Below are 21947 nucleotides of genomic sequence, written 5' to 3'. Positions count from 1 at the left end.
CTAGTGTATACAAGATTGTTCTAAAAATTGTACAAAGAAATATTGTTATTGTTTGAAAGGGGCTGAGACTGTGACCATTGTAGATTTTGGTTGAATTTCTTGGGTTGTTAACTTACATTTGTTTCAATAAGAAATTATACAATATTGTACTAATTTAACAGTATATTATTTTCAATTTCTAATCTATATACCTTTAAAACACAGCTAACATTCAATATCAAGATAAAGTCCAACCATTATAATTCTGCAATACATTCACAACAATCGTAATTATAAGTTTGCAAATATCAATTCTCACAATTAATAGACATTTGGATACAGTTCATGTAAAACACGAATACATTGTAGGTGGTAGGTAGGTGTAGGTGGTGTGGTATTAGACTGTTTTGTAATGTTATAGACCTAATGATATAGTTTTGGAGTTCTTATTTTAAAATCTATGCAAAGTTATTATTGAGGATGGACTATAATTGTTGGGAATGTGTAGTTACAAGAGAGTATCCTCGTCGCGGAGGTCGCTAGTAAGCAGGCTGCGCTGGCTGGCCGCGCCCAGCAGTGCGGTGCGCTCAGCAGAAGAGGAGTCGCAGCTCAGAGATGCTGCACAACACATTTGTAATAATATTGTGTATAGATCAATAAGAAGTTATATCAAAAAACAAAGCGCAAGAATGAAAGGATAGATTAAATGTTGTAGGGTAAGGGAAAAATTCTTGGTTATGTTAATAACACAAAACTGTTTTAAGCCGATACTCATGCACGCAAGAACACATTTTAAAAATTAAGTTTTACATAAATAAGACAATTAATAAATTCACTAAAAATCACAAAAGCCATTAGAAATTGTTGTTGAAAATATTTTTTTAAAACTTACATTATTAGAGGTGTTGAATGAGAAACAGTAGGGGATTGAGAGAGAGAGATAGTTGTCCACTGCGGTACCTTATGTAAAGTGGTGGGTACATACGAAGGGTCGATTACCGTCGGGGCTGGCGTGTGGCGTGGCGGAGGCGGAGGCGGAGGCGGTGCGCTGCGAGCGCGGCTCGGGTGACGCCAGTGCCGCGCGCACCGACCCGCCCGGCGACTCCGACATTGACGCCTGCAGGCTGTAGCTCTCCCTGGCAAATACCACACATATTTCTATCAATCAATCTCTTGGGTTAATTTTACCTTATAGATTTTGCCAATGTCAAGTGTATGTAATACTCTACTTTATAAAGCTTCGTGAACGAACAAGGTCACAGAATGTAAGTAAGAATTAAGTGAGTAGCTAAGAATGTTTGATGGCAGGATCGCTGTTGATGTACCTAAGACAAATAAGACGCACACAATATATATTGTTAGGTGTTAGGACTGTTGAGGGTAGCCACACAAATGTTAGGATTGTTGAGGGTAGCCACACAAAAAAAAGGATTTATAAGGAAGCGTGCGCTGCTGCTCGAGGCAGTCTCTTTCCATCCGTCATTGCGGAACGTCTGACATTTTTGTTTATTTACGTTCGGTTTGAGTTTATCCTATTGCGAGGATTATTTAGAAGTAGAGTTAAATTCACTATTTCGCTGTTAATTTATTTCTTTTAAAATACTTTTTCATCAAATATCTAACAATATTGTTACGAACGTACAAAGTCACGTGAAACCCTTAACTCAACACTAGATGGCGTTAGAGGTACTGTCGTGGAATAATAAAATTGTATCTCGAAAACCGCGGCGCGCGAGCGTGAGATATGAGTCATCTTTCCGGAAGCGTCCAAATCGGTCGATGACGTTCGCGCCTTTTGGAAACGTTCCAGAAAGGAACTTTCTGGAATGGTCTCGGACTCGACTCGGCCTATATAAATAGCCGCAAGGAGGCGAGCGAGTCAGTTCAGTTTGAGCTACCTTCGAGGCGACTTCGAAGCGACAACCAGCGATACAAGGGAAACCTACTACTTGGCTACGACCTAGGACATTGTTAGTGCTCAGTGTTTGGACCTAGTGCTTTGTGTTGGACCTAGTGTTAGTAAATAAAGTCTTCAAAACAGTCAGCAGTTTTTTTCTCCAAATCCTTCGAACCCTAACACGTAACAATATACAGGGGTTAGTTGGTTAAAAGATAGATAAACTACAGCTTAATATTATTATACATACTTCAAACTTATACGAACTCTTCTCTCTTTACGTCATCGTTTGTCATTTTGACATCTGTCACACACACGTGTAACAAACAGGCCCTATTTTAGTGGGTCTTAAACATGCCTGTATCCTGATGTGGAGGATGTCTGTGAGATCTCGCTGTCGTATGAGCTGTCGGCGAGCGCGGCGGAGGGGGGCAGCAGCAGTGGTGGGCGGCGGGGCGGGCTCGCCTCCGTCATCCCCGCCCCACCCCACTCCTCACACTCCACGCGGTACGGGTACGCCTGCACAATGCACAAAGCTGGCTATAAGAATAAATGTTACTGGTTCCATTTCACTACAATTTGCAGTACTAAACGTGTTAAGCTATAATGTAGAGTCATTTTTTGTACAGTAAATTCTATGTCTTACATCGGGTTTGCTTGCGTGTCGGCTGCGACGAAACTTGAAGGTTTTCTTGGAGGGGCCGTGAGCGCGCTGCAGTCGCGGCCGTTCATCGCCCTCATCGTAAGACGCCTCGCCCTCCCCTTCCCCCTCCCCCTCGCCCGTCGACAGCGGCGACAGGGGCGACATTGTTGTCTCACCTGCACACTCACAGGCAGTTAGACACACATTCGACTACCTTATTTTTTATATAAAAAAAAAAATCAACTGGAATAAATGTATATAGATGTGATTCAGTAGTTTTAGATAAACATTTTTTTTATTTAGTGCCTTCAATAAAGTACCTGATGTAAGCTTGAACTCGACCGACGATACGAAGCGCAACTTGGTCTGAGTGCCCGCGTATGATACCGCGCCGGGGGGCTTTTGCTCGTTAGCGAAGTATGCGGTCACTCCTAGAAAAATATACAAAAAAGTGTTATTTTTAATAATAGAACAAGTTGCAAGGAAAAAAATAATAATTTAAAGATAAAATAAAGCTAGAAGACGAGGGCGTTTCAAAATTTTTGGCGATCCAAGGTAATTTTTACGCTACGGAGTGCTCTCTCACAGCATCCGTCGTAAGCTAACCTATTTGCGAGTGCAAGCTGCCGTTGTTGTTGCTGGTATCACTATGGAGGCCGGGGCCAGCAGAATATTCGTACGGCGGCAGCTGCTGGCTCGTCGTTGAACTGCTCGATACTGATTCTGTCAAAATAAGCATTTAATTAATCAGTAATTACAGTGCAGTGACAGTGGGGGGTGGTGGTCAGTACCGGTGTGTTACCTCTCTGCGCAGAGAGCGTGGCGGCAGGGTGATCTGGAGTGCGCGGTGGTCCAGCGCGACCCACCAGCATGGAGATGAGCGACGGCCGGTGCTGCTGCTGCTTGTCGCTGCGCGGGATGGCTTCCGACGCCCGCTTGCCGCCCGCCGCGCCAAGACTTTCAGCTATCTGTTCTGTAGTCACCACAAGTATATACAGTCGCATTCATATTTACATTGAATTAATTGGATAATTTAGGACATATTTGACATATAGAGATATACCGAATTTATAGTGATCGTGTGTGTCGCGCATGGTTCGTAGCTCGCGAGCAAGCTCGGCGAGCAGCGCGCCGCGCGCCCTCCCCGCCGGCAGTTTAAGTCCGCGCGCACGCTCGCGAACCACAAACTGCATGTGCCGCTCGTGGTCGCCGATAGGTGGCTGAGATAGCTACATGAAATAAGAAATAAAACATTCATTCACATTCAAATATAGAAAAATATAGGAAAATCACTGCTTTAAATAAGAAGAGCAGAGACAGAAAGTCAGAAAAGAACCATAAGACATATGACCATCTCACGTCATTTAAATTACAGAGTTGCCAGTATCAGATTATGAAATATTTTTTTTTTAATTTATTAAGGCATTGGATATCGGTGTCCTTTAGCCTAGATTATCAAAGAGTAATAAGAGTGTTGCCATATAAGTATGACGTAGTATTATCGGTACCTTGTGAACGATGAAGGGTTGTAGCAACACATAGAGCGGTGTGCGATATGTGACGACGTGTTCGAGGAAGTCCCAGAGATGGTGCGCGGCCTCGTTGCGGCGGCCCAGCTCTCGCATGGCGCGCGCGATGCGGCCCCACTCGCAGCACAGCTCGCTCGTGAAGCACGCGCATATCACTTTCAGAGCTATACAACACGATATTAATGTAAATAAATTAGGCCTGTATTAAGAATTTCTTTAACTTAATGACACACAATTTACTTGATCTTTAATATTAAGGAGACAACTGAAATAGTTTTATATCTATCTACCTTCATTCATATCATACGTCTGCCAATTTAAATGAAAATGGCGCTACAATATAAGATTTATTTAAAATAAGTATATCTTGCCCGGTGAGAGAGGCGCTGCTATCTGTCGGTTCCGTCAAAAATACGTTACAGGAACCTACGACATAGAAAATGGCATCAAAAGCGCTTGTAAGCTATCGTAATTTAGTATAACATATTCCCATTAAGTCAGATAATTTGTCGGTGCATTGATTCGTTACTCGTCATATTCGTAAAGTCGTTTAAATTCGTATGTTTTAGTCCAGGTAAGTGGGCAGTGGAATCTCAGATGAAAGTTCGCTTGCAAAGTATTACCTAAGAAGGCGATCCTGTAGAGCTGATTGGAAAGCCTGGTGGTGTTCCGTATGTCGCGACTGCCGGTGAAGGTGAGGGAGTTGGCGCGCGCGTCGGCCGCGTTCAGCTTCGCGTTGACAGCGGCGAGCTGTCCGGGCGGCGCGGGCGGACACAGCGCGCACAACACCGCCGACACTACGTACGACACGTCAGACTGACGTAGTGGAGGTACATCTGACAAACACGATACATAAAACATGACTTCTAATCTCTTTTATTATTTGTCTGTATGTGTATTAAAATTTTTGTCCGTCTGTCTGTCTGTATGTCCGCATGGCCGCGTTTGTTTCGGGTAATCTCCGGAAAGGCTGGGCTGATTTTGACGGGACTTAGCAAGGTAACTGATGCACACGGGCATATTATAGGCTACTTTTTTTTAAATTCTAGATCGGGAGATCGTTACTCACCCTAAATATAATTTTCAACCTAAATATTTAATTATTTGAGAAACAGATATACTATAAAATATTATCACAAGTTACTAAATGTTATATACCTTTACGGCCGCTGCCGACTCGCAAACAAAGCGGCATTAGAAGATTCATAAGCATGTTCTCTGTTTTCTCGCCCGAAGGAAATATTGCTGTACCTCCGCACATCTGCTCCAATGAATAGCTATCCTAAAATGTTACATGTTTATGCAATATATGAAAATTTATACTTATTGGCGATTTTTCGTCATTAATTTCAATTTTTGACCGCGGATTCGAGGAAATTCAAATTTTCTTACTGGAGAAGAAAACGAGAGGTAATAGGTTAGAATGTGGTATCACTGACCCCAGTGTTGATGACCTGCAGGGCTATGAGTCGCACCACCGTGCTACAGAAGTGCGGCGGCGGCGGCTGCGACATCAGAGCAGCAGTCGCCGACGACAAGTTCTCACCAGTCGTGCTCTCAGATACTATCAACGCCTGTACACAACAAACATTAACTTCCTACAAGTGTTGGCGGTGAGGTCAGTTTTTCTCTAAACAAAAGGAAAAAGTATATTTATGTTTAAATAAATATGAACAGTACTTACTTGTACGGTATTGAGTAGTGTTTTAACTTGTTGCCAGTGCATTATATAAGGACATCTGACCATCGTTTCGTAAACTCCTTTCAACAGAACAGCCGCGGAGTCCCAATCTGTATTTCTCTAAAAAAATATTCCGTAATTAGTGCATTAACTAGACGTACAAAATGACACGGAACTCTCGCGGATTGCGACATAACTGCGTACTCGCGTTTCATTTCTTACAGTCTTGTTCTATTTTATAACGAACGACGAGGATAGACGATATGATAGAACTTGTTAGATTAATTTCTCTACCCGAAATTTTTGTACACAAACACACGTAAATTCTACTATAAATATTGATATAGCAGTACCAATAATTTGATCCACACGTAATAATAATAATAATAATGTTTAAATGATTCAGATTACAAAGATTCATGTTGTTAAACTAGGGTTAGGGTTATTGTACGACCTACAATACGTTTTACAGATTTAAAAACACACTCTTAGAACACTCGATCCGACTCGAAGGACTATGATACTTTTTAATGTATAAGTTAAAAAGGGTAATGTCCCTCACCCTTATGCTTGGTTTCTTAGCAATCTTGAGGAAGACTTTATCAAGTCTACGCAGTATCATGATGAGGGAGGGTCTCAGGTCCATGTCTGCCCACTCTCCGGCGGGCAGCACCAGCGTCATGTAGCGCTGCAGGCCGCGGCAACCCATCGACTCCGGGTCGTACGGGGATACTTTCAGTAGGGAGTGCGCGATCTCTGCGAGACGCTGTGGGTTAAGTCAATTATGTTATGATGTTAAAAATAAAATAAAAAAACAAACAATCAAACGAAAAATTTACTAGTCACTTTGAAATAATCATTTTCAGAAAGGGTTTAATCTTTCCGTGAATTTGAACTATCATAATAATTGTATAAGAATACATTGTTATCTCTATTTTCTAAAATACAGAGAGAGAGAGAGAGAGAGAGAGAGGGAATGAATAATTTGAATACAAAGGAAAACGTAATAATATTGCTATAAAACCTATTATAATGTACATATGATGATGGCATATATTTCATGTGTGCATGTGCGAGTACTAACAGCGTGCGACTTGGAGTCGAGCAGTTCGACAGGCTTGCCCTCGCTGCCGCCGCTGCCTTTGGAGCCGTTGAGATCGAGCAGCCGCGAGCTGGCGCGTCCGATGAACTCACCCACCAAAGACAGCAGCACGTCACGAGGACGACGGTACTCTGCTCGTACGAGCTGACAAAAAATATATAAGTTACATACAGTCATTTTGTTAAATTTTCCTCAATTAATTGGTGAACTTGTAAAGGGGATAATAATGATAAGGTATACATAACGCTAGTTTCAGTTTACCTCAGAGTCCTCAGTATCTGCGGGCGGCAGTCGCGCGTGTTCGCTAACGTATCGCGAGTGAGACTCGTCGTCTAGCAAGTCTAGTGGTACGAAGGCGGCGGGCCGCGCACACCCGCGCTGTGACGACCCTTTGTGCTCCGGTGATGTGCGGTACGGACCATTGTACGACCTACGTTTTACAGATTTAAAAATAACTCTTAGAATACTCGATCCGACTCGAAGGATACCATGATACTCTTTAATAAATTAAACTTATACGGAACCAGGTAAAATTTTATCCATTCGAGTGTGAATATGTCTGAGTGCAGTATATCTGGATTTAGCAAATGTTACAGTGAGAGTACTTACTTCGATAATCCCTCACAGTTGTTGACAAGAGTTTTAATTGCTATAGCTAGTTGTTGTATGATTTCTTTCTCAGTTTTTCCTTCCCTGTTGTACGTTGGTAGTTGAATTTGCTTGACGTAACATGGAAGTATCGCCTCCAATATTATCTAAAAAAATCGACAAGTTTGTAATAAAGATGAAGCCTGTAATACGATCTAAAGAAAAGATTTAAGAAGATGTACTCACAAGCATTTGATATCCACGCATACTCTCAGCTGAGTAAGAAACCACCATAACACAAAGACTGATGCAATCCAATACGTTAACCATTTCATCCTCGTCGCGGTAACAAAAGTCGATAGGTTTGAGTGGCTTCTCTTCTTTAATTAACTCGGCTATGTGTAAAGGATCTGGTGACGGTGTTTCCAGACTCAGTAATAAGTTGAACAGACAACTAGATTGTACCTAGAAGTGATTTATATTATACTTTTTTATGTCATATTTCTTCAAGTCGCTATGGAATAATTTATTAAAAATAATATCTGGCTCGAAGGACCAATAATTTAACTTTACGAACACCGAAAACGGTTTTTTTACTTATTTTTTTATTATTAAATTCCCGTTTGTACTAAAATATTGATACTGTCTTTTGATGTGTAAATCTTAAGTTCTTACTTTACTAGCGTCGCCGTACGTAGCTTCTTCATCTGTATCCAAGATGGCCGACACTGAGCCGAACATTTGTAGAATAAAGGGTTTCCTATTCAATAAGTAAAACTGTTTCACCGCATACTCTATTGTGGTCGTTACCAGTTTATTGGTTTGGAAGTTAGAATATATTTGCAGGAGAGTTGGCATTATTAATAGATATCTGAAAGAATGAAAAAGTTATTTTTTTTACACTTCAAATTCTAAATTTCTACCATTTGGCAGTAATGATTGATAGCTCTAAAGCGCATATACATTTACTTCAATCTTACTAATATTATAAATGCGAATGTTTAAGTGGATGGATGGATGCTTGTTAAAAGGTATCTCTTGAACCGCTCATCGGCTCTTGATGAAATTTGGCAAAGATGTAGAATACAGTCTGGAAGAACACAATAAACTTTTACAATTCCGCGCAGACGGAATCGCGTTCGATAGCTAGTTTTTCATAAAGTTTTTTTTAGTAATAGAAACTTTTTTAAACATACCCATTGGTGGAGAAGATACTCTTAAAGTTGAATGCAGCGTTGACGTAGGTGGCGATGACGTATCTCAGTATGAGGGAGTCCTCGCTGTGCAGCATCAGCGCGCCGTTCAGCACGTTGAGGAACAGATGGATGTCCCGCGATGAGGTGAAGTTGCCCGCCATCGCCTCGAACATTCGTGCTATTAGACGGACCCACCTGCAATAAAACAGCATTTAGCACAGATATTTTGTTAAGATATGCAAGTTTTTATATCGATGTAATATTTTTGTAATTAACTAGAGGAAAAAAATACAAGTGAACTAGCTGTCGCCCGCAAGTCTGCTCGCGCGGAATTAAAAAAAAACTTATTTAGTAGCCTATGTGTTCTTCCAGACTGTGTTCTACATCTATGCAAAATTTCAGTGAGATCCGTTTAGCAGTTCTGGAGATACCTTGTATCAAACATCCATCTATCCATCTAAACATTCTTAATTCGTAAGTTATAATATTAGTAAGATAATACGATTTTGCGGTGGTTATCGATATTAGTCAAGGCTAAAAAGGCTTTAAATCTATATTGATATACAAACATTCAAAAACATTTAAGTCTTTAACTTACATGAATTTATGCAAGACATCGAGGCCGAGTAAGGTAGAGCCCAGTTTTCCTCGGCTGTACAAATCGAGATCCGCTTCCAAAGCTTTGCGAGGGAATGAGGGTAGTTTCATCAGTTCGTCATGGAGAAATACAACACGTTGAACCACCTGTGACATGGGAGGGTTACATTTATAACGACTTGTACCTTTGAAAGAAATATTAAGTTAGAAGAATTCAGTTAACGTGACAGATTTTATGAACTGTTCTAAATCCGATATCTTTATCCTTTTATGATTTTCTAGGGCTTTAGATTAATTAAAATGGTGATTTTATAATTTTGGTTACGTTTCTACTTTAAAAAATACTTACCATATCTACGTTTTTCAATATAGCCCAAGTGAGAAGTACTTTGCCGATCTCAACGAACTTCTGCAGTAATTCTTGTTGTTGTAATTTATGAAATGCTTCCTCAGGCTCCATGTGCACCAGTCCTAGTTGTGGATACTGAGAACGTTTGAAGAAATAATGGTCGCGTACGTAACTTTGTGGATTATGGATCTGACCTAAAAGTATTAAACACATGATTTTTAACATATAAACTATATTCTACGGAGTTATATAAGACTGTAGTAAACTTACGAGTTTTAAAGTCGACCAAAAAGTATTCGTCGTGCAATTTATCTGGTATACTAAAGAAATCAAGAGATTCCCTAAGAATTTGACAGAACTGCGTGTCTTCTTGAACTGGGAACTGTGAAGGTATGCTACCTTCGTTATCAGCTAGAATAAAAGTTTACATAAGTAAATAAATAATGCGATCTCTTACGAATTTAACTAAGAGCGTAAAAGGAATGTACTCTTGTTCGTTACTTACATGGGCCGTGAACAATGATTTTCTTAGCAGCAGGTACATTAGCTGTAAGTAGTATCGATGCGTCGCATTGTTCTTTTCGGAGGATCTGCTTAAGATCTTTGAACATAATACCATGTACACTATGTACAACCTGTAATAGAAATAACTAGCATCTTAAACGAAATAACTGCATACTTATGCCTTGAATCCTTGGACCTTCAGTAAGAAACGAAATAGACAATATTTCACAAAAAACATTATACCGCGATCTAATCCAATACAAACGCCATCTAGAGACTTATACTGGCAATAAATATATTGTTAGGACCGTTGAGGGTAGCCACACAAAAAAAAAGGTTTTATAAGGAAGTATGCGCTGCTGCTCGAGGCAGTCTCTTTCCATCGGTCATTGCGGAACGTCTGACATTTTTGTTTATTTACGTTCGGTTTGAGTTTATACTACAGCGAGGATTATTATGAAGTAGAGTTAAATTCATTATTTCGCTGTTAGTTTAATTCTTTTAAAATACTTTTGCATCAAATATCTTACATCAGAAGTGGGATAGGATCCGCGTGATTCTATCCACTTTGCTCACTCTGTATTTGTGTTTGCATTTTCGTGAAAATAAATGCAAAGAGAAAAATGTCAGACCGTTACCGTGATAATTGTTATAGTCGTAGCAAGTTGAGTCGATATCAAAGTCGTACCAGTGTTCGCGAAACAAGGGTAGCGTGGACCAAGCCGTGTATTCTGCATGGGAATATGTGAGTAGTGAGGCTCACGCGCTGTCTGTGTATTTCACAGCAGAAAGGATTGTGGACGCAATCTATTCAATTTGTACTGCGGTAAGATCGAACCAATATTTTTATATTTCAAGTTTTGATGCCAAATAAGTCAACATCAGACTTTTCAATTAATTTAAAGATGTGTTCTTTACTAAATACTGAATTTGAATACCTCGATCAGTTTATTAGTGAGGGTCAGGTAAAGCCGAGTCGTGGCAAGATTTAACACGTTACATACCAACATGATTTTTTCATTTTAAAGTGAACTTGTAAGGCTAGTCGGTTGCGCTGAGCGTGTTAAGCCATTACCTGAGTCAGACGTATGTCATTATGTCGTAATAGTCATTGATGCCCTTTATTAGTTCAGTTTGCTTTGTCCATGTATTGTCGAGATGCTCTGCGTTGCGTAGACTGCGGGATACCCAACTGCAGAAGTGAGATTGTGAACGGAATGTGAGACGTTCTGTATCAGGAGATGCTTCTAGGGTATTTTCAGGACTGACAAACTGCGGGTCGCCATTAATATCATGTAGAGGACGGACTGCGGGACGCTTGCCCTACATGGTGCCACGGTGAGGGGAGTGGACTCCCGAGACATGCTCTGCTTTTTTTTTTAACGGTGAGACATCTTATGTTCGTATGACACGCAAACGTCGTGCCTATGTTATACGAACGATTGTGTGATACTACTTGCGTATAATAAGCGAACGTCGTGCCTATGTTATACGAGTAGTTATGTATCTGACATGTGTGTAATAAGCGAACGTCGTGCCTATGTTATGCACATGTAGATGACACATGATATGCGAACGTCGTGCCTATGTCATGTGCTGAAGTCATTTGTGTAGATGAACTATGCAAACGTCGTGCCTATGGTTCACTATGTTGTTGTAAACGAACTATGCAAACGTCGTGCCTATGGTTCACTATGTTGTTGTAAACGAACTATGCAAACGTCGTGCCTATGGTTCACTATGTTGTTGTAAACGAACTATGCAAACGTCGTGCCTATGGTTCACTATGTTGTTGTAAACGAACTATGCAAACGTCGTGCCTATGGTTCGCAAAGTTGCAAAGAAGTACAGGAGGACGAGGACGTCCTCCAGTCAGGAGAGGCCGTGTTAGGACCGTTGAGGGTAGCCACACAAAAAAAAAGGTTTTATAAGGAAGTATGCGCTGCTGCTCGAGGCAGTCTCTTTCCATCGGTCATTGCGGAACGTCTGACATTTTTGTTTATTTACGTTCGGTTTGAGTTTATACTACAGCGAGGATTATTATGAAGTAGAGTTAAATTCATTATTTCGCTGTTAGTTTAATTCTTTTAAAATACTTTTGCATCAAATATCTTACAATATATATTTTCAACAGATGTCGTTAATATTAAATCAAAGTTCATCATCACCATCATCCTGCCCTTATCCTTACAGAGGGTCGACACAGTATGTTCTACTCCTCCATACATCTCTATCAGCCGTCATATCTGAATTTACCCCCTATTTACGCATATCCTCTTTCACAGAATCCATCCATGCTTTCTTTGGTCTTCCTCTACCTTTATAGCCATCCACATTCAATCTCATTTCTTTTTTTGTATATATGATCCAAGTTATCACACATATTTATTTAAGACTGTAATAGTTACCATCCATAGTATCGACAGGGCTGCTCCGATAAGCCTCTGTCCACCTTCATGCGGAGTGCGTACGTAGAACATTACATATCCAATAATATAGTTGTAAAGCGCGAAGGCAGCCTGCTGCGGCAGACGCGGGATGAACCGGATGAGGTGTCGCAGCAGCTTGAACATCTCGTCCTGGTGGTCGCGCGTCAAACGCTCTAGTACGTGGCGCAGGAACAGAGCTGAATCTTCCACGAGACAGCCCCAGATACACTATACATAGATAGTTCGTAAATAAGAAGTACAAACAGTATTAATGCAGTATGAAATTAACCATTAACCTGATATGCGACTTCATAGACGGAGCATCCGTCCCTTGAGACAGCGGCGTCGTCGAGGAGAGACACGATCTCAGCAACAGCGGAGCAGAGCGCGGAGGGGAAGAGCGGCGCCGCCACCTGTGCGTGGTGCGACCCGCGCACTCCTTCCACTACCTCCTCGTCCGCTGGCGCTGGCACCATATTGACAACTTATATACTCTATTTTAGTACAGAAGTTTTTATAAAAATCTTTTTTTAGGCACTTTACTTCTTACTACAGATATCTTTTTATGATTCCTGAATGATAAGATAGTAATTGAAGTCAACTCCTAGAGACGTACTGGCGTGATGACTCAGATCTTACAAACACTATAAATGCGTATGTTTAGATGGATAGATGGATGGATGTTTGTTTGAAGGTATCTCCGGAACGTCTAAAGGGATCTTGACGTTTGACACAGATGTAGAACATACTCTGGAATAACACATAGGCTACTTATTACGTTTATTTTTTAATTCGGGTGGCAGCTAGTGAAGTCATGAAGTAGAAGTTGTGTATTTCTCACGTTCGACATGATCGTCTGCGACGTGGTCTAGTGCGGGCTCGCGCGCGGCCTGGCGCGTGATGGGTATGGTGGTGATGAGGAAGCTCTCGCGCTCCGCTTTCTTCTTGTCGTTACGCTGCTGCAGCGCGCGTTTTATCGCCTCCGTCTGCTGCTTCTTACGGGTCTTTGTTGCTGTAACCAGAGACCGCTGCGAACAAAATACTATCCATAAATACAGAACAGAGATCAAAGGTGTTTAAAATATTGTGTGAAAAAATATTTAAAAAAAATCCACTAACAAGTCATTTAAACAAATAATTTGCTCAAAAATGTATAAAACACGCATCTATTTATCAGTGGATGATACAAATCCTAACGTTTATGACAATCCATAAAGAAAACTATATAAAAACTTACATGTCGTTCTTGATTTAGAGTCATTTCCATATCTTTGTCCTTGACCTGGGGGCTCCAGGGCGGGTCCACGACGGCCAGAGACTCTATGCCGATCTTCGGAGACGGCAGCGTGAACTCTATGCCCGGGGGCGGCACCTTGAACGTGACGGAGGCGCCCTCCTCCATACGCGGCCACACTTGGTATCTAAGCTTCCATATCACTTGGAAACGTAAAATCGCGTTGATCCTGTAATATGAACTGTTCGTAGTCTTCTCAATAATAACACAATACCGAAAGTAAAATGTTGTAACTAGATCTTTTGACTTTTAAATTGAAGCGAATATTGTGTTTGGTGTTTTTTTCTTCATTATTTCGCATGTAATGGGAGCAGAAATTTTAATTTGCAAATGAATTACATTCGAAGCAGCTTGATTTCCGATTTTGAAGGTAAAATAGTGTTGTTACCTGACTCCGGGATCGGCGTGCTTGAGGTCGTTGTGCATGATGTCAGTGGCGACGTGCGGCGCGCGCACCGCCACCAGTATGAAGAGCGCGGCGGCGCACGAGCTGAGCTCTCTGTCCGCCTCCAGCAGCAGCCGCCACGCCACCGGCGCCACCTCGCTGAACATCTCCTCGCTCATAGTCGTCGCCCCCTTCACTAGTGTCGCTAGCGGCATGTGGTATGCCTCGCGGACCTGTTTCACCCCTTTTTATTACATAAACGCAAGATCGGGAACGTCGGGAAAAATAGTACTCTTATTCCTGCTTCTTGCCGCTATCATCTACTTACAAAAGGAATGATAGAAATAAGTAGAGGAACCACTTTTATCGATTTCCGTTGAAAAAATAATTGATTGATGTACGAGTGAATCAAGTCAAGAACTTACTTGTCCCTTCAGATACTTGAGTATGTTGGGTGGGTCTGTGGGCGGGTAGGGCAGGGTGCCGGGCGCGGCGGCGGGCGGGGCCTCGCTGCCCGCCAGCGTGTGCTCCACGCCGGCCGCGCGGTACGCCAGACCTGCCGTCTCTATGACGGACCGGTCGATCCTGATGTATCAAGTGATTATATTCATTTAAAATTATTGGACTGCTAAAAAACTTGTATTGTACTTACTAAATAAAAATACTCTAGGTATCTAGATAACATAATAAGATAAAGTTTAAAATCTGAAATAACTTGTACTTGCTATATTTTTTAGTTTTTAATCTAACTTTGTTTCTTTACTCTACTACTGTATAATATGGTTTAAATGGAAATTTTTCCTAAGGGAAAATAAATCTATTTTTTTTAGTATAAAAATTGTCACGCGTATAATTGGAACAATCACAATATTAGGTAAAACCATGAAAGTATTCCAAAGATAGGAGAAGAAAGATTACTACTTTGAATGGTTTGAATGAGATTAAAATAAAGACTTAAAAGTCATTACGAAATACTTTGTTTACGTACCGCATGCAATCTAGTGGTACTCTAGGTGTACCGCTACAGGGACATCTAGTGGCTACGGGAGCAAACATATTGCACAATCGTTTACGTGTAGTATTCGAACCTATCCGTGACATGCTCGGAGGACTTGCGTGTGCGCCGCCCGCGCCGCGTACACCCCGACCCTTCCTCATTGCTCTGCGTGTTCGTCTCCGGACCGAACTTCTCACCGTAAATCTGAAAAGGAGTCTTAGTAGTACCCACAATGATATGTCATTATTTGAATGGATTATTCTTACGTTGGACACGCGAGGAGTAAAAAATGTAACCTAAAAAATATCAATTATAATTCAGTAGAGATTACATAATTACCTTTTGCACAGACTTCATGAGACGAACGGTGGCTCTCATATTTCGTCGGAAGCAGTAAGGATGACAGAAGTTTTGATGGCAGCAAACGTAGTTGAACGAATTCAAAAATTTCACCATCACCTAGACAAATAAAATATGAAATATCTTTTCAGATTGGAGTCAAAATAAAGCAATTTTTATACACATGTCGTAGTACCTTAAGCCATGGGAAGCCCTTGTTGTTGTCGGGCGGGTCGGTTGAGTTGCTGTCGGGGCTGTCGGGCGGCGGGTCGTGGTCGTCCGACAACACGCCCGGGCTCTCCTCGCCCCCGCTGTCCATCTCGTTTGCCATTATTACCGTACCTAAGTGAGCAATTACATTAAAATACGTTAGTATAATTTAAAAAGATAACGACATTTTTACGTACAAACACGAATTAGTGTTAAAAATAATAACCTGTCCCCGGGAAAACTTCGGAAGTATCGCTTCTATCGGATAATGAAGAAACCTTTCGTCTGCTTTGTATTGAATCAGATCTTCGTGTTATGACTGAAAACATAAAGTGTTTACTAAACATTTCTTCACATTTATTGAGTGAAGGATAATTAACGGTGAGTATCCACTGTCCTCTCATCCTGTTTATAAAAACATATGTTAGAACAGTGTAAGCACACCCTAAAAGCGGAATTAAGTAATAATAACATACATTCATCGACTTCTCTGGTATCTTTCTGTCGTAGTTTAATAGATCTTCGTTTGAATGATCCGTACGCGGAGTGTGTTTGTTGTGTGTTGCGGCGATGCATGGGGGCCTTGCCGCGGGACCCCAGCCTGACCTTCTTGTCCTCCAGTGCAGAACTCGGTATAGCATCTGCTAGCTATAATAATAAAATCGATGCTAGTACGGTTCTTAATTGGAGACCTAAATTTTTTAATTGAGGATAAGCCTATGTATCATTGGACTGATAGTCTAAGAGCCCGTGAACCCCAGACCTTCGTTATTTTATAAAAGCTGAAAGTTTGTCAGCGCATGCTCCCAACACAGGTAAGAACGATGGAGTATTATGAAGTTTGGGTTACCGTGGCTTTGGCAGGTAAACGGTACTAAAGGTGTGTAAAATACCGATCTAAATTCATCAAATAATAAAGTGTGATTTTTTTGGTATTACCTTCAGAATATTATTAAAAATCACGTTATTGATTGCCAGACACTTAACATCGTGGCAACCCCTTGCCAGACACCCCTAATGTTCATGAAATTATAATTCTACTTTTGTTATAGTATAAAAGCTGATTTTTATATATAATACTTAGGTAATAATTAGATGATGTTTCCTCATCAGCCAGACATTTTTGATAGTTAGAAATTGTAAACAACACGTGCACCGATTGCGTCATTCGATGCCCCCACTCTCCCCACTACTAGCTCTGCCGCTATAAAAGACGTGCAACATTATTTGAAAGGCAGTCTTGGCTCTGGCGTGGCTCGGTGCACTAGTTGTACTTCGCTTGCTTAACCTAGACGCTTCGGATAGTTAATTTGTGGAAACGAATTAATTATTATTCCGGTGCTATAATTAGTCTATGTCGGCGCCCGCGCGCCACCTGAGCGAAACTGTAAACAACACGTGCACCGATTGCGTCACTCGATGCCCCCACTCTCCCCACTACTAGCTCTGCCGCTATAAAAGACGTGCAACATTATTTGAAAGGCAGTCTTGGCTCTGGCGTGGCTCGGTGCACTAGTTGTACATCGCTTGCTTAACCTAGACGCTTCGGATAGTTAATTTGTGGAAACGAATTAATTATTATTCCGGTGCTATAATTAGTCTATGTCGGCGCCCGCGCGCCACCAGAGCGAAACTGTAAACAACACATGCACCGATTGCGTCACTCGATGCCCCCACTCTCCCCACTACTAGCTCTGCCGCTATAAAAGACGTGCAACATTATTTGAAAGGCAGTCTTGGCTCTGGCGTGGCTCGGTGCACTAGTTGTACATCGCTTGCTTAACCTAGACGCTTCGGATAGTTAATTTGTGGAAACGAATTAATTATTATTCCGGTGCTATAATTAGTCTATGTCGGCGCCCGCGCGCCACCTGAGCGAAACTGTAAACAACACGTGCACCGATTGCGTCATTCGATGCCCCCACTCTCCCCACTACTAGCTCTGCCGCTATAAAAGACGTGCAACATTATTTGAAAGGCAGTCTTGGCTCTGGCGTGGCTCGGTGCACTAGTTGTACTTCGCTTGCTTAACCTAGACGCTTCGGATAGTTAATTTGTGGAAACGACTTAATTATTATTCCGGTGCTATAATTAGTCTATGTCGGCGCCCGCGCGCCACCTGAGCGAAACTGTAAACAACACGTGCACCGATTGCGTCATTCGATGCCCCCACTCTCCCCACTACTAGCTCTGCCGCTATAAAAGACGTGCAACATTATTTGAAAGGCAGTCTTGGCTCTGGCGTGGCTCGGTGCACTAGTTGTACTTCGCTTGCTTAACCTAGACGCTTCGGATAGTTAATTTGTGGAAACGAATTAATTATTATTCCGGTGCTATAATTAGTCTATGTCGGCGCCCGCGCGTCACCTGAGCGAAACTGTAAACAACACGTGCACCGATTGCGTCACTCGATGCCCCCACTCTCCCCACTACTAGCTCTGCCGCTATAAAAGACGTGCAACATTATTTGAAAGGCAGTCTTGGCTCTGGCGTGGCTCGGTGCACTAGTTGTACTTCGCTTGCTTAACCTAGACGCTTCGGATAGTTAATTTGTGGAAACGAATTAATTATTATTCCGGTGCTATAATTAGTCTATGTCGGCGCCCGCGCGCCACCTGAGCGAAACTGTAAACAACACGTGCACCGATTGCGTCACTCGATGCCCCCACTCTCCCCACTACTAGCTCTGCCGCTATAAAAGACGTGCAACATTATTTGAAAGGCAGTCTTGGCTCTGGCGTGGCTCGGTGCACTAGTTGTACTTCGCTTGCTTAACCTAGACGCTTCGGATAGTTAATTTGTGGAAACGAATTAATTATTATTCCGGTGCTATAATTAGTCTATGTCGGCGCCCGCGCGCCACCTGAGCGAAACTGTAAACAACACGTGCACCGATTGCGTCATTCGATGCCCCCACTCTCCCCACTACTAGCTCTGCCGCTATAAAAGACGTGCAACATTATTTGAAAGGCAGTCTTGGCTCTGGCGTGGCTCGGTGCACTAGTTGTACATCGCTTGCTTAACCTAGACGCTTCGGATAGTTAATTTGTGGAAACGAATTAATTATTATTCCGGTGCTATAATTAGTCTATGTCGGCGCCCGCGCGCCACCTGAGCGAAACTGTAAACAACACGTGCACCGATTGCGTCATTCGATGCCCCCACTCTCCCCACTACTAGCTCTGCCGCTATAAAAGACGTGCAACATTATTTGAAAGGCAGTCTTGGCTCTGGCGTGGCTCGGTGCACTAGTTGTACATCGCTTGCTTAACCTAGACGCTTCGGATAGTTAATTTGTGGAAACGAATTAATTATTATTCCGGTGCTATAATTAGTCTATGTCGGCGCCCGCGCGCCACCTGAGCGAAACTGTAAACAACACGTGCACCGATTGCGTCATTCGATGCCCCCACTCTCCCCACTACTAGCTCTGCCGCTATAAAAGACGTGCAACATTATTTGAAAGGCAGTCTTGGCTCTGGCGTGGCTCGGTGCACTAGTTGTACTTCGCTTGCTTAACCTAGACGCTTCGGATAGTTAATTTGTGGAAACGAATTAATTATTATTCCGGTGCTATAATTAGTCTATGTCGGCGCCCGCGCGCCACCTGAGCGAAACTGTAAACAACACGTGCACCGATTGCGTCACTCGATGCCCCCACTCTCCCCACTACTAGCTCTGCCGCTATAAAAGACGTGCAACATTATTTGAAAGGCAGTCTTGGCTCTGGCGTGGCTCGGTGCACTAGTTGTACTTCGCTTGCTTAACCTAGACGCTTCGGATAGTTAATTTGTGGAAACGAATTAATTATTATTCCGGTGCTATAATTAGTCTATGTCGGCGCCCGCGCGCCACCTGAGCGAAACTGTAAACAACACGTGCACCGATTGCGTCATTCGATGCCCCCACTCTCCCCACTACTAGCTCTGCCGCTATAAAAGACGTGCAACATTATTTGAAAGGCACGCTCGGTAAGTTTCGTCGGGATTATCGTAGACCTAGGCACGTTCTTGACTTTCAAGACGATGCAATTACTATCGCCCAGGCTAAGCTCAAACATCACAAACAGATCACACGCCGCAGTCGATGTCGGCTGCGACAATCATTCTCGCGATACGGCCTCGTAGCAGGCAGGTTTTCTCCTATTAATAGTAGAAGCGTTGCTGGAGTTTCTTCCGCCACTTCTTCTCCCAGCGCTAACGCTTTCCGAAGTGGTAGTAATGTTAGCTGTATTAATAATAGCAATCAGATAATAGCAACCGATCAAGCCGAGGTTCGGCCCTCTCGGGTACCCTTGAATCGGAATGCTAAACGCGTAATGAGTGACAGTCCAAGCCGAGGTCCCCTCTCGGGGGCCCTTGCGCCCAGTCACTCCATGGAGCGTCCACCGAAGCGACCTAAGAGCTCGGTGACCTCCCAATCCGGTAATAATAACGAAGTAACAGCCCGAGCCGAGGCTCCTGAGGGAGCCCTCGAGCCTAGTTACTCTTAAACGAGGTTTAGGCTAAGCGCCATCTGCGCCCGGCCACCTCAAGCCCGGTGAAACTGTAAATGCCTCCTCAAGGCAAACAGTGACTACTCAGTCACAAAAAAAAAAAAAAATTTGAAAGGCAGTCTTGGCTCTGGCGTGGCTCGGTGCACTAGTTGTACTTCGCTTGCTTAACCTAGACGCTTCGGATAGTTAATTTGTGGAAACAAATTAATTATTATTCCGGTGATATAATTTGGTCCCTAGACTAATTATACCCGGTTATTATTTAAGGCTAATTTATTGAATTGTTACTTTGGAACATAGTTTACTTTAATGGTTAATTAACTGTCATTAGTCCTGCGATTTTGCTAAAAACTATTATAAAGATTAAAGTAGCTTCATTCTTTTTAACTATGGCCGATCCTCTTCCTACACATATAATGTACGTATCATACACTAATAATATATTGAATATACTTTATAGTCTGTATATATTCGAAATATTTTATGTTGTAAATTTATAATAACTATTCAATTAATAATACTTGAAGATAGCATATAAGATTATTTTAGCTGATGTAAACATGTACTAAGTACTAAACAATACATGCGCAGTAGAAATAACAACTGCGCAGTGAGGGATCGCGATAGACCTATCTCGCCATCTCACTCGCACCCACCATACATATACTGTCTCGCGCTCGCTCCTACAGCGACCCTACATCATTGTCTGGCAAGGGGTTGGAACTATCAAAAATGTCTGGCTGATGAGGAAACATCATCTAATTATTACCTAAGTATTATATATAAAAATCAGCTTTTATACTATAACAAAAGTAGAATTATAATTTCATGAACATTAGGGGTGTCTGGCAAGGGGTTGCCACGATGTTAAGTGTCTGGCAATCAATAACGTGATTTTTAATAATATTCTGAAGGTAATACCAAAAAAATCACACTTTATTATTTGATGAATTTAGATCGGTATTTTACACACCTTTAGTACCGTTTACCTGCCAAAGCCACGGTAACCCAAACTTCATAATACTCCATCGTTCTTACCTGTGTTGGGAGCATGCGCTGACAAACTTTCAGCTTTTATAAAATAACGAAGGTCTGGGGTTCACGGGCTCTTGCTCTATGATACAAAGTTGTGATGATGAAATTAAGCTTTCAGGCGTAGGAAATGTATCTGGCTAAAACGTAATAATTATAATAATTTATAGGTAACGGGATTTAGCAAGAAATATTAAAAATAAATATCGGATTATTAACAAGACATGTTTATAAACGTATAAAGAGATTGATATAAAATTAATGTATTACTGTAACATTGCTCCCGCCGGAAACATTTTCAGGTTCGTGCAGTACAAATGATATTTTCCTTTCAGTTTCAGCGCCGGCGATGGACTGCAGGCTTTGCGCGGACGCTTGCGAATGTCCCATACTCGACAAAGCCATGCTCCAACGACGATTAGCTTCCCTGGACATCACCCATCAATTAGATACAAAAGCAACATAGTTTGTACTATTGCTCTAAAATTTAATCTAAATATGTTTTTTTAATTTTAAAATTTCATCAGTATGTCATTACATGCCAATGTAGCGAAGCTCAATTTAGTCACTATATGTGTCTATTACTATTTTATTACTATTTAAGGTGTTACTAAGAAATATCAGTGCCTTATTGTTAATAGGTCAATCTCCTAAAAGTGCATTCAAGCTACAAGCAGTTTCGGAAAAGGCAATAGTATCAG

At 41.9% G+C, this 21947-nt stretch overlaps 1 protein-coding gene across 1 annotated transcript in view; it reads right to left on the bottom strand.

The window, feature by feature from the left end:
- Positions 1–354: 354 nt before the first annotated feature.
- Positions 355–21947, bottom strand: part of LOC106717552 (protein unc-80 homolog) — a 35331-nt gene continuing 13738 nt past the window's right edge. The window contains exons 32-67 of the mRNA XM_045679472.1: positions 21517–21673; positions 16196–16367; positions 15946–16038; positions 15706–15851; positions 15510–15629; positions 15262–15374; positions 14599–14758; positions 14177–14406; positions 13732–13957; positions 13336–13522; positions 12791–12960; positions 12474–12722; positions 10067–10196; positions 9832–9972; positions 9562–9755; positions 9214–9359; positions 8616–8810; positions 8095–8290; positions 7666–7884; positions 7441–7586; positions 7093–7261; positions 6814–6975; positions 6292–6495; positions 5733–5849; positions 5488–5622; positions 5207–5330; positions 4672–4884; positions 4028–4212; positions 3583–3748; positions 3322–3492; positions 3126–3242; positions 2840–2950; positions 2523–2695; positions 2235–2395; positions 979–1115; positions 355–597 (exon numbers count right to left, since the gene is read on the bottom strand). Of these exons, the coding sequence (XP_045535428.1) occupies positions 488–597; positions 979–1115; positions 2235–2395; positions 2523–2695; positions 2840–2950; positions 3126–3242; positions 3322–3492; positions 3583–3748; positions 4028–4212; positions 4672–4884; positions 5207–5330; positions 5488–5622; positions 5733–5849; positions 6292–6495; positions 6814–6975; positions 7093–7261; positions 7441–7586; positions 7666–7884; positions 8095–8290; positions 8616–8810; positions 9214–9359; positions 9562–9755; positions 9832–9972; positions 10067–10196; positions 12474–12722; positions 12791–12960; positions 13336–13522; positions 13732–13957; positions 14177–14406; positions 14599–14758; positions 15262–15374; positions 15510–15629; positions 15706–15851; positions 15946–16038; positions 16196–16367; positions 21517–21673 (5845 nt within the window). The 3' untranslated portion in view covers positions 355–487. The remainder of the gene's footprint in view (positions 598–978; positions 1116–2234; positions 2396–2522; positions 2696–2839; positions 2951–3125; positions 3243–3321; positions 3493–3582; positions 3749–4027; positions 4213–4671; positions 4885–5206; positions 5331–5487; positions 5623–5732; positions 5850–6291; positions 6496–6813; positions 6976–7092; positions 7262–7440; positions 7587–7665; positions 7885–8094; positions 8291–8615; positions 8811–9213; positions 9360–9561; positions 9756–9831; positions 9973–10066; positions 10197–12473; positions 12723–12790; positions 12961–13335; positions 13523–13731; positions 13958–14176; positions 14407–14598; positions 14759–15261; positions 15375–15509; positions 15630–15705; positions 15852–15945; positions 16039–16195; positions 16368–21516; positions 21674–21947) is intronic.

The sequence above is a fragment of the Papilio machaon genome, chromosome 9 (genome assembly GCF_912999745.1).
Source record: "Papilio machaon chromosome 9, ilPapMach1.1, whole genome shotgun sequence".
NCBI classification, from domain to species: domain Eukaryota; kingdom Metazoa; phylum Arthropoda; class Insecta; order Lepidoptera; family Papilionidae; genus Papilio; species Papilio machaon.
Note: the sequence above shows the minus strand (reverse complement) of the source record. Positions and strands in the feature narration are given on the sequence as shown.